Genomic DNA, 16,349 nt, shown 5'->3' on the forward strand with positions numbered 1-16,349 from the left:
AGCGCTCCAAGCGCCCTCAGGCATCACATGGAGGTCAGCATTGGAAAAACAAAACATTTCCTTGATTGGCCTTCTTGTGGTACAGCTGGTTCTACTACCAGGGACTCAAGAAGCCTGAATAACATGGGAGGGAGCAGGAAGGTGAGGGATTTTTGAAGGCCACGAGCTTTCACTTCCATGCTAGTAAAGGGCCTAGCATGAACCATATTTCTCTGAGAAGCGGCTATGAACCCATATTCTCACAGATAAAGGGGCTACTGGCCTAGCCCCAAACATAGGCCTGACCACATTTCTGATTCTCAGGACTCCTGCTCACAAAGAGCCCTCCACCAGGGTTCAAGGCATGGGCTGCAGAAAAGGAGGCAAGGGCTTCTGCATGATGACCTAAGGCTCTGAGGCTGTATCAGGCCCACCTCCCCATACATAATGTTTTCTAATTCAAGGACCCTTCAGCCAAAAAGACTAGAAGCTCCATGAAGACCCGGGCCAAGAGTATGCAGTTCGTTACTATATACCTCATGTCCAGCACTGTCCCTACAATGACTATCTCTGTAATGAATGAATGGCCAGTCCTCCAAATGAAGAAGAGAGGCCAGTGAGTCACGGGGGGTGGGAACCGAGTGTACTACCCGGTAGACCCAGTGCCAGGAGAGGACAGTGGGCCACCCATTCTCCTAGACCCACTGATCAGATCCTGCTATAGACATACAGTATTAGTACATCGTTTGATTCCTATGTATGGCAGGAAGCCTCACAAGCCCTAAATGGTAACCATTTCTTTCAGGCACTTGCCTGAAAAGAATCTCACCTATCTCTTGGCATTTGTGCTCACACCTGTGAACCTTCTGCATACCTTGGGTGCCAGGAGCCCAGGGCACTGTGTAAGCCGGTGCCACATCTTCTGTAAGCGCACACTCAAGAAAGGGAGAAACGAGGAGGCTCATGGTATTTGCTTCCAGGTGACAACACCCACCAAATGTACACTGGTCACCTTTCTAAGGGGAAAACACCACCATGCACGGTGACCCGCAGATAACGGATCACGGTGCTGCGGGCAGCCAGCACGGTGGGTACATATACTACCTACACTGCTCTGCACTTCTGGGAGAAGTCAAGCAGGAAAAACAACCGTGGTATATACATACCATGGAATACTCACTCTTCAGCTAATGCAACACGACAGTGGGTGGGAGCTGTCTTCCCAAGCAAATGTGCTGTTTTCAGGGTCTGAAAACCCTGGCAGCTGTGAGCAAGCTGAGCTTAGAAAACAGCATTAGCCAGGTAGTAGGGAAGCCTTGGAAGATGTTAGGTCCCAAACGGAGGGAACTCACACAAGACAGAAGGCCTGACACACCTGGGATGGCATAAGTCATGATGAACTGCTTACAGAAATCATCGAGAGGACAGACACAGGATCACAAGCAGAAGGTGATCGGATTAGGAATGCTTTTTTTTCACCTTCCTTAATTTCCAACATTTTTGGTAAAATGATTCAACTGCCTTTATAAATGAAAAAAGCAAATTTATAACTAAACAGTGACAACTATAATGGATAGAACAGGAAAAGTACAGGCCAGGAAAGTTTTGGATTTTGGAAAATCTTCTTCATCTGGTTCAACCAAGACAGAGTTGGAGGTCTGGCTGAGGCTTCCAGGAGCCTGGTGGACTTCTTTCTCACGAAAGACAAAGTTAAGCTCACTAGGGTACCAGTGAACAAGTCTGCACACAGTCTTTCTATGGTCTGTACTGGAGGGCACAGTCAATCCCAAACCTTGGGAATGAGGTTTAGGCCCTACAACCAGCTACAGACTATGGAAGATACCACCCTGAGGGGAAAAAAGGTGTAGAACTCATGAGCCAGCCCCAGTCAAAACCAATGGAGACGGAGGAATTCAGATGTGGGCCCAGCACCGACTCAGGGGAACTGAGTGACCAAAAGTGCTGGAAAAGTGACCAAAAGGAAAAGAGGCCAGAAAATATAATTAGCCCTATTGTCTAAACTCAGGATGTGAGAAAATGGGGTATATGTGGTCAGGGGTGGAGTGGAAAATGGGAGGAGACGAGGAACAAAAACAAAGACAGGTCACCAAAGAAGAGATACAGATGACAGATACGCGTACGAAAAGATGTTCACCATCTCACATCATTAGGGAACTGCAAATGAAAACAGGGAGATACTACTCCACCCTTCTAGAACGGCTACAATCCAAAAATATGACAATACCAAAATGCTGGTGAGAACACAAAATAAGAGGAACTCATTCATTGCTGGTGGGAATGCAAAAGGTACAGCCACTGGGGAAGACAGTTTGGCAGTTTCTCAGAAAACTAAACATCGTCTTATGACATGATCCAGCAATTTAATCCAAATGAACTGCAACTTGTGTCCACACAAAAACCCACATGTGAATATTTATGGCAGCTTTATTCAAAATTACCAGAAACTGGAAGCATTCAAGATGCCTTTCAATAAGTGAATGGATAAACTATGGTAGATACATACAATGAAATATTATTCAGTGATAAAAGGAAACGAGCCACCAAGCCCTGAAAAGACATGGAGGAAACCTAAACGCATATTGCTTAGTGAAAGAAGTCGGTCTGAAAAGGCTACATACTGTATGATTCCAACTACACAACATTTTGGAAAAGGCAAAACTAAAAAAGAAGTAAAACAATCCCTGGTTGCCAGGGGTTTGGGAGGAGGGAAGAAGGGATGAATAGGCAAAGAACAGGGCATTTTTAGGGCAGTGAAACTATTCTGTATGACACTGTAATGGTGGATACAGTTGTATTTGTCCAAACCCACAGAACTATATAACACAAAGAGTGAACCCTAATGTAGGACATTAGTTAATTAAAATGTATCAGTACTGGTTCATCAATTGCAACAAATGTACCGCACTAATGCAAGATATTAATAATTAGGGAAACTATAAGCAGAGGAGAGAAATGATATATGAGAACTCTTTATACGATCTGTTCAATTTTCTGCAAACCTAAAACTGCTCTAAAATACAGTCTATTAATTTTAAAACCATTACAGAAACCAAAATGTTTTAAAAAATGATCTGACAATCTGCACTGACATCAGGACAGAGAGAAAAACTATCCTCAGCAGAAGACAAAACCTTCACATCAAAAATCTTTCACAGATGGGCACTGCAGACACCTTGGTGTGGTACTCCTTGCTTCTAAATGTTCCTCATTTCAACGCCCTCTCCCCAGGAAAGAAGAATCCGATACGCCACATATCCTGGTCAAGGCAAGCTCTTGGGGCCTCACCAGAAGCACAATGACCACACAAGAAGTATGACCAGATGAACTTGACATCTAAGCAACAAGCATCACCTCTGTGCTGTTAAGAGTTGCAGGCTTCCCTGGCAACTTCCTAAAAATGATTCCAGTATGGCTGCAGAAGCCTTGACTTGAGTGATGACACAGGATTCTGTCACCTACTCTCCAGTTCTACCCTCCTGCCATTACCCAGCAGGACTCCTCCTTCTCTACAAAGTTGCTTCAACATCCAGCTCAACATTTCCTCTACAAAGCACTTCCTGCTTAACTCTTCACATTCCATTAATCCAAGATTAACAATGAATTTAGGTGCACAATTGGACAGAGGTCTCCAGCCCCAGCCCCATCTTTGCACAGGCAGAGGAAGAAGAAGGTGAGGACTGCTGGAGCCAGACTGCCTGGGTTTACAGCCCAGCTCCAGCATTCACTGGCTAGGTTCACAAATTCCTTCACATCTCTGTGCCTCAGTTTCTTTGTACAATAAGATTCATAATCCCTACCCTACAGAGGTGTTGTGAGGATTAAATGAGTTTACTTAAAGCAGTCAGAATAGTGCCTTGCAAACAGTAAGAGCTCTGAGTGTTTGCCATTATTATTACATGTTTCAAGTCTCTGGAAGCAGTGAAGACCACGAGGGACAGCCTCAAAGCGACAGAAGTCAGGCAAAGTGAAAAGGTACTGCCAGCCCCAATGCTCGATGTCTTCTTTCCCGGGGACTTTGCCATCTCTTACCAAGCAGATGCTGAGTTTTTGGGACAGGAGCTAGGTGTGACTTCTTGCTGCCCCACCACCCCTCACATCATCTTCTCCAATCCCTGCCTGACAGACTGACAGACGGACTGACAGAGCATCGCTGGTGGAATGTGCTGCACGGCCCAGTGCTGTGTCAGGGAGCTCAGCAGGCAGCTCAGCTGCAAAGGTATGTGCAGGGGTAAGGGGATTCTTTTGGGGCTCACATCAGAGAGGACAAGATCACTCCCTACATATCTCAGGACCAGACGTCAGAACTGAGCTAATGAAACAGGAGACACAGCTGAATGGCATACCTCTGAGGCAGCACAGAGGAATGCCCTTCGAAGGCAACAGCCAAAGTCCAGAGTCAGGACCTCTGAGTCAGAACGCTGGGCAAGGGAGACGCTGGCAAACCCAGACTCAGAACATGGCAGGTGTGAAGACATTTGATATGAACAAAGCCGCAGTGTGGAAGATGGGAGCCTAGACGGGTGGGCTGAACAGGGAAGAGTCCTGGGACTGAGCGATCCGATCTCGTCAAACCCACAGAGGTTTCCGAGTCTGTGCAGAATGAGAAGGGAACTTCCAGAGCTGAGCAGCCCGCAGCGCCACTGCAATGGCAGTCACTACCCGATAATCAGGTCTGGTGGCCTTTTTAAAAAATTATAGTTAACATATAACATTATATTAATTTCAGATGTACAACATAGTGTTTTAACATTTATATACCTTACAAAATGATCACCTCTCAGACTTTTTAAAGAGAGTTTGACTGGACCAGTTCAAGAAATCTCTTCCTAACTGTCCCCTTACTGCCGAGGGACTCTGAATTGGAAAATGTGGAATCTTTACCCCATGAAGTTTGAAAAGCTAACCCATGTTGCACATGAAATGCTTTATAAAGGATGAAACCACATACCCACACAGATCTGCTGGGAGCCCTGCAATGCCTTAGGCCTTCCTGTGGTTACAAAAGAAAAGGAATTCTCAACGTTCTAAAATTCAAAGATCCTGGGGCCTAAAATCCAAGCCAGAGAGGTGGTTTCAGCTTCAGGAAGAGCTCTGCCCCGATGGTGGCCCCTACTCCCACCCTGGGCCAAGACCAAGGGTGCCCCACTCTTTCTAAGGAGCCCAGATCCCCTGCCTTCAGCAGAGTAACCACTTCACATAGTCATCCTGAAACTAATCAACTCTGAGGTGAAAGGCAAAAGGACCAAAGCTTCAGGGGGGCCTGGATGAGCCTACATAGCACTTCCTCAGCTTGCTGTGCCCAGCTGGGGGGAGGGCTGGGATCTGCTGTCTGTGTGTGGCTTAGAGGCATTTTAGCTGTCAGCCTCATGAGAGGTTTTGGAAGAAAACATAGGGGGGACCACGCTCCCAGGACAGGTGTGTTATGGCAAAGACAGGATTTCCACTGGAAAACCCAGGGGATGAAATGGCACAAAAACTTCCTGCAAACCACTGCTCTGAAGAGGGAAAATTAGCATTTCCCATCTGCAGGGGACCAAGGCCACACAAAATAAGAAGTGGAAAAGTTAATCTGTATCCAGTGTTTTAATGAATAACTCATTCAGTGCAGAGCCCAGCTGAGAGGAACCTGAAGGGAAAAGGAGGTTCTCCACCAACCCAAAAGGCACAGAAAACCAGGCACCAAGAGGGCAAGAATGACTCCAGACTCGATGGACATACCTGCCGAGAAGCCAGTGTTTGTGGGGGCACAGCCCACATCGACCTTGGCAGTAGAGGTGGTGTGGGCTCTACCCTGTGGAGCTGCCAGCCTTTGGACAAACACACACAAGGCTGTCTTTGGAACCAGCCCGACATGTACAGCACATGACCTGCCCAATGGAATCTTATTAGGGAAGTCTGCCTGAGATCACAGTCAGCACCTAGCCAGCCTCTCGCACCTTGCTCAGGCCCCTGGCTGTCTGGATCCAGCCTCTTGCACAGCCCCACAAATCCCTGCATTCCAGTCCACAGCTGCCCAGCCACAAAAGGAAGAGCCAGAGCTGCAGGCTTTGGACAAGCACTTGGCAGCTGTCGCTCAGCTGTCTCACACCTCCCAAGTCCAGGGGAAGGGCAACAGCACAGCTCTGCTGCTGAAGTCAACAGGGGGCAGCCTTAGGGTTCCTAAAAAAGCACTCCATTCTCTCCATTCTCCCCATTCTGCCCCGAGCTCGTACTTGTTCCATCTCTCCAACTTCAGAAACAGCCTCTTAAGAACCTTTTAATCTAAACAAGTGCTCTCTTGTCCTGTTTCCTTTCCTGAACGTAAACAGGGAAAAACCTTAGATGGAATTGGCCATCCCAGGGCTCATCCCATCAGCTTGCTCTTCACCCTTTTCAGGGCTACCAATGTGGGGCTCCTTTCCTGCCCCCAAAGCAATTCTGCCAGGGACAAGAAGAAATGTAGGGAACCCTTGGGCTTCTCCTTGTCCTTATATTCCACAAACTGTGAGGAGAAGGAGAGATCTTAATAGGAGAAGGTACCCAGCAGGCATTTAATAAATGCTGTTGACTAATTAAAATGAAAAGGTGATATAGCGCATTGCCTAAGAATGTAGGCTTTGGGGTCACTAGACTTGGCTTCTAATTTGCCACCTGTGAAGTAAGTTCTCCTAAGCCTAAATATCTTTATCTGTAAGCAAGAGTTACTAAGAATTCCTGGGGCAGCCGGTGAGCTCAGTTGGTTAGAGCACGGTATCCTTAACAACAAGCTTGCCTGTTCGATCCCCACAGGGGCCACTGTGAGCTGCGCCCTCCACAACTAGATTGAAACAACTACTTAACTTGGAGCTGATGGGTCCTGGAAAAACACTGAAAAAAAAAAAGAATTCCTTACATCATAGAATTACTATAAGGATAACATAAAGTGATAATTTTATATAAAGAATTTAGCACTGACCTGGAATTTGGTAAAAACTTAAAAAAAAAAAGTTTGCTTACATTATCGTCTTAAAGATAAACAATGCACCATATGTTCCTTTCTCCCTTATCATGACAGAGCATAGAACAGTGGGGATGTTAGCAGACCCTGCTGTGCTCATTCACTGCTGTATGGTCTTTGGAGGTACTGGACTTCCCTCAACTATTCAGTTAAGGGAAATGGACTAGATCAGTGCTTCCTATTCGTCTCTGACAATAAATAAGACTGAATCAATCATACTTTTAAATATAGTTCTCTTTCAGTTTATTTCTAATCATGTCTAGGGTCAGCTTCTCTTTGGTGTTAGCATGTCTTTTTAACACTTCTCTCATACTTGTTGCTAATTTCTTGAAAAAGAGAAAGCTGGTTTTAGGCTTAGAATCTTTCTGCGACCCGCCACAGTATTAAGCTAGAATTTAATAACATTGTTTTATTATCACCGTGTTTATTTCCATAATTACCTTTTGTCTACAGCAAGTGATACTGGTTTCCATATATGATAGTGATTTAACTTTTAAAAATATATTTATATCAGTTTTAAAAGGAGGGTTAGTTTTGCAACAACATGGATGGACCTAGAGAATATTATGCTAAGTGAAAGACAAATACCATATGAGCTCACTTATACGTAGAATCTAAAGAACAGAATAAATGAACAAACAAAACAGAAATCGACTCATACATGCAGAGAACAAACTGATGGTTGCTAGATGGGAGTGGGTCTGCGGGGTGGGTGAGAAAGGTGAAGGGGTTAGGAAGTACAAATTGGTAGTCACAAAAAAGTCACAGGGATGTGAAATACAGTATGGGGAATATAATCAATAATGTAATAATGTTGTAAAGACTATGTAGGGTGTCAGATGGGCACTGGACTTATTGGGGGATCACTTCATCGATTATATAAATGCCTAACCACTGCGCTGTACCATTGAAACTAATATAATACTGAATGTGAACTATAATTAAATATACATATATATCCCTATACAGTCACAGGATGTAAAGTACAGCACAGGGAATACAGTCAACGATGTTAGGTACCTACGGTGTCAGAGGGGTAGTAGACTTGTTGGGGTTATCGCTTTGTGAGGGGTGTAAATGTACACTCGAAACTAATAAAAAATAAGTAAATAAACAGATAAAAAAAATAAAAGGAGGGTTAATTTAAAGAGAACATAAAGACGATAATATATTACAGGTGGCAAAAATTATGAAGGTGGCACTAGAAGTTTTGGAAATACTGGGCTAGAATATTTTTAAAGCCTCTCTCAGCCCTAAAAGTGAATGTTGGTGCCCAAGGGTGGCAAGCTGCAGACCTCAGCCCAGCCCCCTTCCGACCAGGTTCCTCTCAAACTCCACTGGAGCTTCTTCAGATCCAGCAGCCTAACAATCACTCGCTACTCTATGCTCCCCGATCATGTTCTACATGCATGGACTATAGCATTTATTACCCGGTACTATAACCATCTCTTTATGTTCATTTCCCCTCGAGAACATGAGCTCCTTGAGACAGGAAGTCTGTCTTGCATTTTCTTCCCAACACATCAGTTATGATGTTCTGGGCCTGGTACAAAATAGGTGCTTGATGAATGCATGTTGACTAAATGAACCAAGGCTCCTGCCCTTTTCCCACTGAATGAGAAGACAAAAGACAATGGAAGAAGAATGTTGCCAGAGATCCATTTGCCATAATTCCAATTTAACACTTCTTACCACTTAAGCTGGAAGATAGAACACTAACCTTTCTGACCTCAGCTTCGAGCACTAAGTAAAATGAGAATCTATGAATCTGTTTCAAAGAGGCCTCACCACATGAGATGTTTGGAAAAGCAAACTTTTTCTTTAAGAAACTTACCAGAAGCAAGAAGAGACCAGTCACACCAGCACAAGGCTAATTACAAAGGTACTTTTTGACTTCTGCAATATAGACCAGAACTGGGTAAATATCCGAGAACATTCCACCCATGTCCTTCTAGTGGCAGGATATAATACCAGAAAACACTAGGCTTGAATGGTGAGGAGAAAGCCCAAATGGAGATCTCACTAGCGTTGTCAGTGACATAGGAATATTGAAGTGCTTTAGAAATACAGAAATGACACACAGGTACAGGGGTACTATTAAACTAGGAAAAACAGTAAGAAAGGCCCTCTTTCAAATTGAGGTTGTCCCTTCTGAAATATGGGGCTTTCTCAGTTATGTTCTTCATGCCATTTTGGGCCTTGGATCCATACCTGATAAGCAAGTAACTGTAAGAATCTTTAAGCCACGTAGGAAATGGTATTCTTTTAACTATTATAAATCTGTCAACAAAAACGTACAGGCCAGCAGCACTAAATACCTTCTGCAGTTTCTTGTTAAGAATATAAATTAAAATCCAGCATAGTCTCTTTACTCCCTGCATCTGTTTGCTATTCTATCTCCATTATTAATACTGTAATGCAGAGACCCCATTCAGGCAAGATTAATTCCCTGTTCCCAAAGCCTTCTGCTGACGTTGCAATGGATCCATTTAGAAGGCTGTAAAGGCAAGCCCAGGCATTGCTCCTGACACATCATCAGTGAGATGAGGCCTGGGCCTCTGAGCTTAATAACAGAAAAGAGGAAGTTAGGCTGTGCCTTTGATCAGGGAGGTGGTATAGCCCAATGGTTAAGAGCTCAGACTCTGGACTCAGAAAGTTCAATTCAATCCTAACTCTTTTACAGCCTAGATGTGTGACTTTAGGCAATTCACTTAACCCCTCAAGGGACTCAGTTTCCTCCTCTATGAAATGGAGACAACAAAAGAACCTGAGAAGATTGTAAAGCATTTGACACAATAATATGGGAGCTAGTAAGAACTAAAACAAAGCAAATAAATAAATATTCTTATTATTATCTTCTTCATCTTCATATCATCATCATCTCCAGAATCAGCCTCTTATCCTGACACAGGGCAGCAAAAGCGCTGCTACTTTCTACCTACATACCCTAAGCAGTCACCACCAAGATACCAAAAAGATGGTGCAAGAGGCAAAAAAGAGTGCGAAAAGCAAAAACAGAAGAGGATATGATAATAGAAATAGAATCAGTTCTTGATTAACCATGCTAACGAGAGGGAGAAAAGATGGCATTTAAATTTAAGAAAAGTACCGTGCTTCCCCAAATATAAGACCTAGCCAGACCATCAGCTCTGATGCGTCTTTTGGAGCAAAAATTAATACAAGACCCGATCTTATCTTTCTGTAATATAAGACCTGGTCTTACATAATACAATGTAATATAAGACCGGGTCTTATATTAATTTTTGCTCCAAAAGACCCATTAAAGCTGATGGTCTGGCTAGGTCTTATTTTCAGGGAAACACGGTATAGATGGAAAAAAAATGTTTTTGAGGGTGGCTGGTTTGCCCAGTGGTTAGAGCCCAGTGCTCATACCACCAAGATCGCTGGTTCGATTCCCACATGGGCCAGTGAGAAACAACTGCTTGAGCTTGGAGCTGAGCCTCGAGTGGGCGGCGGGTTCGCTCAGTGGTTAGAGCGCAATGCTCATAACACCAAGGTTGCTAGTTCGATTCCCACATGAGCCAGTAAGCTGTGCCCTCCACAACTAGATTGAAAACAACGACTAGACTTGGAGCTGAGCTGCACCCCCCCACAACTAGACTGAAAACGACGACTTGACATGGAACTGATGGGTCCTGGAAAAACACACTGTTCCCCACTATTCCCCAATAAAAATTTAAACAAAAGAAAAAATGTTTTTTAAAATTATAGATAGTAGCTTACTAAAATATGTGACATAATTGTTTAAGAGGCAATAGAGCTCAGTTATAATAGTATGGACCCTAGAGCCAGACTGCCAGCATTAGAATCCTGGCTCCACCAATTCAAAGTTGTGTGACCTTAAGCAAGTTATAGAATCTCTTTGTGTCTTAGTTTCCTCATCTATAAAATGGGACAAATATCAGTACCTATCAACATTATACAGTTGCGATAAAAATAAAATTAATATATAGACATATAAAGTGATTGGAACAATGCCTGGCTCATAATCAATGCTTAATAAATGTCAGCTTTTATTATTATTACTGTTGCTATTGTTTTAGCTGATTCACTACTAGGCTGATTACATTTAATTTAATATTAAAACTTGCTTAAATTTGGTGATTACAGAGGGAAGTAGGGGAGGAAAGTAGGATTTAGAAGTGTACAGGGCAGCAAATGAAAGACAGACTAGAATAAGAAAATGTACTGTGGCTAATCTGAGCACAGATAACTGCAGGTTAAGAGGAAGTAGGTCAGATGGATAGAGATGATATATTCGTGATAAAGCAAGTAGAGTAAAATGTTAATGGTAGAATCTTGGTAGTGGGCAGATTGAGTGTTCACTATAAAATTCTTTCAACATTACCTATGTCTAAAATTTTTCTTAATAAGCTAGAGGGAAAAAGAGAAGTAGACTTAAAGGAGTCAACACGAGTTCTGGGTCATAGCTATACTGCCTGACCTCTGAGCTCAAACACCAGAGCACACTGGGAAAAACCTGACACTCATCATCGACCCTTTCCCACACCAGGTGAGCAGAGCCTGGGTACTGACTTGGACCCCCCCTCGACACAAGTAGATACAGGCAGAGGACAGAAACCCAGAAGTTCCACCTGCGAAGTGCCAACCCCACAGGACTATGACATTACCAGCTCTGTCCAGGAAAACCTCAGAAATAAGGCTCAAGGCTAAGGAATGGACAGGTGGAAGGTGGGCAAATGGCACACACTCACTCATGGACTCTGCTGTCGCCATAGAGATCGCTTAGGCCGAAGCTGATGTAGTGCCAGTGCTCAGGGATGTTGGCAGAAGGGCTCCCCACGTTCCTGTACATGCTAACATAGTCCAACGGATCAGGGCCGCCCAACCTGCAAAAGACAAAACAGGGGTGTCAGGGTAAGCCTGAAAGCAGACAGTGTGAAGCTAAGGGGCTCTGCCTTACAAACCAAAAAGGCCCCATTCTGCAGGAAGCTGGGGTGAAAGGTAACTAAAGGGAGGCCACACCTCTCTGGGATAAGCCAAGGGCTGGGCAACTAGAGATTGCCCAATTCCGAAAGCACAACAGACTCCTTTCTCCGCTCCCCAACAGGTAGGACCTCTTTTAGATATAAAACCGACTGGGTGGTTGCCCCTTTCGCTTCCTCCGGTTTCAAATGACCAATCCTAAATGGGTTGACAGGGATTGTCTCTCTTCCATGGTGCCTGGAAACATTCCACAATTCGAGGCAAGAGGTGCCTCAGTCAATCCATTGGCCTCTGTAGAAAGATCATCCTGAGCATTCCCTAAGGGCATTGTTTCTGGAAGAAGAGGCTCAACTCCACTCCCGTCTCTTAGACAGCTAATTCCTGAAAGACTATATTGTGCCCTATGTTAATTACAGTTTGTTCTTAACAAACCCAATGCCTCCAGACCCCTGCCCACACCCCACAAAGCAAAGCTGGTCTTTTATCATGCAAGTGACAAAGGCCAAACTTAGGTTGGCTCAGCTCTGCACAGATAACTGCAGAGCCCTGTGAGGGCTTGCATCCGCAAGAGGATCCCAGGAAACTGCAGCCTCAAAGGTGGAGCTGGAACATTAAATGATTTGGGGCCTCTCAGGACCATATTAAACATCCCCCATACTTCCAACACAGAGGCAGTTGAGGAAGAGATTTAGTCATTATCTCACTCTGAGGATTTAATTCAATAAGGGTTCCCGTTAGTGGAGTAATTAGTGTTCTTTCAAAAAATCCTGCTTTTCTTCAGAATGGATAGGGAAACTTGGTAAACTTGAGAAACAGACGAAATGGAAACCATCAGCGGAAGGAAGTCTGCATTTAGCCCACAAACACTCTGCATTTGAGCTGCCTCGGACATCTGACTATTCCACAGACTGCAAAAACTTTGCCTGCCCTTGGGACATCGATGGAGTGCGCTTTGCAATTGGGATCATATGCTAAAGGAACGCAAACAACCAAATAAAAGATGTGTTACGTGTGATCCCAGCAAGCATGCCAGTGCCACACAATTTAAACACTATTTAAAACCAGTAGGTCTGGTTTCATCCTCTTTTGTCAGGATATTATTTGCCTTTGTAGAAATCCTTATTCTCTGCTAGGAAAGCTAAGTTATTTATAGAACATGTAAGAAAGTCACTACAAATAGCTTAGGGACAAATCTCCATATCTTTCTTTAACTTTGATTTTGCAAAATCAATTGACTAATCCCACAACCAGTCAGATTTAGGGAGGTTTGTCGGGGGAGGGAGGAAAGAAAAGGGTAGCTATCCCTGGAAGTACCCCATGATAGCTGCAGAACCCCAGAATAGATGGAAGTGACGACAGGCTCCATATCTGCTCCAGTTTCCTACTGCAAATTCCCAGTCCTGACCCTCCTCCAGCCTTGGTCCATCCAGCAACAAGTGGGAAAACTGCATTCCCCGTTCTGTGCTTCATCTGCCACACTACTGCAGCCCTCTTTCTGGCCAAGTGTCCCAGGAGGTATTGCATCAAGGAGAGAGGTTTTACCTTAAAACTCCAACTGCAGGGAATAACCAAGAATCAGACAAAATCAATCTAGTCTCCAAGTGCAGAGTGTTCTTCTGTTCTACTTACTCAGAGACAGGATGGGTAGGCCATGAGCATGTAGAAAATAATCGTATTGTGCATTTAGAAAAAAGATGTTATCCAAGGACCCAGAGCATCCCTCAACTTCATACCTTGAACACCTGACTTCACTCCCCAAGGCAGTTGCAGGACTGGAGTGACCGCAAGGTACAGGCTCTGCCCCTCTGCGTCCGCTCCCTGCTCACTACAGTCTTGGCTTTTAGCGTCCTTGCTAGCTAGAGGCCACTAGCCAAAGAGCCACCCTTTTGTCACGAGAAAAGGAATACCAAGGTACCCTGGACCACAGCCAGACTCAGGCAGCCTGGGTCCATCATCCTGCCATGAGAACTGAAGAGGCCTTGTGGTATCTCTAACATGAGGGACATCGATGAATTCATTTCAGGATCTTAATTATGCAAACCCCGCCAAACCTTAGAAAGAACTAGTCACTGAGCTGTTCCCTCATATTTTTCGGCGTCTAGGCAGCATTTCTAATTTCACAGAGTGCTGTAAATCGTCGTTATTTGTCATTACATGTTAGTCCATCTAAAGATAAGTCCTGGCTGGTTAACAAGCTTGCAGCAAGAAGGAAAAAAAACAGTTGCCCAAACCAGTCTTAGTCCTTTGCATGTGCTTCAATACCTTTTCCATACAACACTATCCTCCTGGCCACATGGGTGACATAAAAAGTTGCCCAAGTCTGTCAGTGGATTTCTCCTTACACTCAAATGAGGCCTGAACAAACAGCATGGCAGAACCAGGCCCACTTTCCTCATGACACAATCCAATATAGTTCATCACAATACATATTTAAGTATAGAGGTGCGATTTGAATGGGTGATTAAGTTATCAAGAGCTGTGATTCAGTCAGAAGCTCTCTTCAAAAACTTCTCTCAACCAAAGAACAGTTTGCTTGCCAGAAAGAACTGTATCGCTGGCCACACCTCCTCCTGGCTACCAGACAGAGGCAGGTTGCTCCCCATGGCCTACCTAAGGCGCAGGTGGCAGGTCCCCAGGCCCTTCACACTGTCAGCCTCTTTACATGCTCCCGTCTACACCGGGAGCTAGCTGGCCTAAGTCCTATAGCCTAGCTTCTGCCATCTCCGGAGGAAGTAAGATGTTGTCACGGAGGAGACTCAGTTCTAAAGGGAGAGGTAACCAGCAAGGCATCCACTCTTTGCACTTCCCTCTTTGAGTCTATCTGCCCTTTAGGCCACACCGCAAGCAGCTGCCTGAACAGTCTTCCAGGACTCAATGAAGGGAGTCATCTAATACAGTGCCCGCATGAATGTGGTTCTGGACAGATTCAACCAATTCCTCCGTCAACTTTTGGTTGAGAAAGACCACGAAGACAGACCCTTTCCAACAGTCCCCATAACACCAGTTTTGCCCAAAGGTTGCAGGAAGAAATAGGTTGCAAACAGGAATGAGAAACTGAAAAAGACCATTTCTACTCCAAGGGTAGCCCATCTGTAAACAGGTCTGATCTTTAACAACTACTTGGGGGTTACTCTCAGCTTCTCTCAGAAACTGCTTCCTAAATCCTGAAGCTTGTGGCCAGGAAGCTCCTCAACATCTCACTGCCTTCTTTCCTCCCTGTCCAAGTCCCAGGTCTTCAGCATTTACTGTGGTCCCCTTCCATCCTCAGCCAAATCATGGATCTCCCTGACCCTACCTCTGTTCTAGCCAATGTCTTAAAGCAAAGCAGCTGCAGAGGCAGAGGAAGCTCTGCAGGAAAAAAACTGTGCAGAGTAAGCAGAAAGTTTATCAGGAAAAGTTGTTCCGTGAAACTTCAAACCCCAAAGCACCGCACTGATATGATGTCTGAGTTCATTGGGAAAGTATCAAAAGGAGACCTCCTCATCTCTTCACAAGCATAACGCTCACAACTTGCTCTTCTAAACGGCAGGAGAGCCCGAGTCCACAGACCCACCCCTACCCTGTGCAGTCTCATACCCTCGCAGCTCCTCCAGCCGCGCTCCTCCAAAGCCCTCTCATATGCTCCCCAGGCCCCGCCTCGTCTCCCCCATCCCACTTCAGCTGCCCCCCCTTGGCTTCCCCTCGCCCACTAATGACCCCCTACAGGCGCCCCCTCCTTTCACCACGTCTACAGTTCCCACTCTCCTATCTTTCCCCGCTCAGCTCCTACACACTCCCAATTCACTCTATTCTCCTAATTCCAGTTAACCCTTCAACCTCCCCGCCCTCGTTAACCCTTCGCTACCCACAGGCTCCGTTAACCCCTTTGTCCCCATTTACAACTCCTTCCTTCGCAGCAGGAAGCCCTTCATCCAAGTGCTTTAACCATTCTTCTCCTCCTCCTCCGAATATTACTTCGTCCCTGGTGCTTTAACCCTGCCCAGCCTGCCCAGTTGGTGTCCCCGCGCGGCCCAGGGCATACCAGTACTTGACGATAGCTGTAACCTGGAGCGGGTTCGGCTGGTCAGGGTAAAGACGACGGCACTCTCCGTAGATGGCGTGCAGTCCCGGAGGGAACAGCGAGGCGAAGGCCGGAGGTGCAGTCGGGCCAGGGGCCGGGGGCGCGGTGGGGCCGGGGGCGCCGCTAGGCCGCAGCTCCGCCATCCGGGCGCGTAGGGCGCTGGGAGAACCCGGGAGGGCAGACGAGCGGCAGAGCACTGACGCGCCAGCGGGCGAACCTGGAGGGTGCGACTCCCCTAGGCGATGGGGGCTGCAGCGAGGTCTAGGCTTCGCGCCTGCGCACAGCGCACCGTCCGCCCAGGCCGTCGCCGCGGCAGAGATAGCCAGAGGTTGCCTGGGGGGGCCG

General features: G+C 45.6%; 1 protein-coding gene across 3 annotated transcripts in view; it reads right to left on the reverse strand.

The window, feature by feature from the left end:
* SUFU (SUFU negative regulator of hedgehog signaling) overlaps window positions 1–16,331 on the reverse strand; it is a 97,421-nt gene extending 81,090 nt beyond the window's left edge. For all 3 annotated transcript variants that reach the window (XM_033130638.1, XM_033130639.1, XM_033130640.1), the window contains exons 1-2: window positions 15,966–16,331; window positions 11,713–11,847 (exon numbers count right to left, since the gene is read on the reverse strand). In XM_033130638.1, coding sequence (XP_032986529.1) covers window positions 11,713–11,847; window positions 15,966–16,147 — 317 coding nt within the window. In that variant the 5' untranslated portion in view covers window positions 16,148–16,331. The remainder of the gene's footprint in view (window positions 1–11,712; window positions 11,848–15,965) is intronic.
* Window positions 16,332–16,349: the final 18 nt, after the last annotated feature.

Source organism: Rhinolophus ferrumequinum, chromosome 16 (genome assembly GCF_004115265.2).
Source record: "Rhinolophus ferrumequinum isolate MPI-CBG mRhiFer1 chromosome 16, mRhiFer1_v1.p, whole genome shotgun sequence".
Taxonomy (NCBI): Eukaryota; Metazoa; Chordata; class Mammalia; order Chiroptera; family Rhinolophidae; genus Rhinolophus; species Rhinolophus ferrumequinum.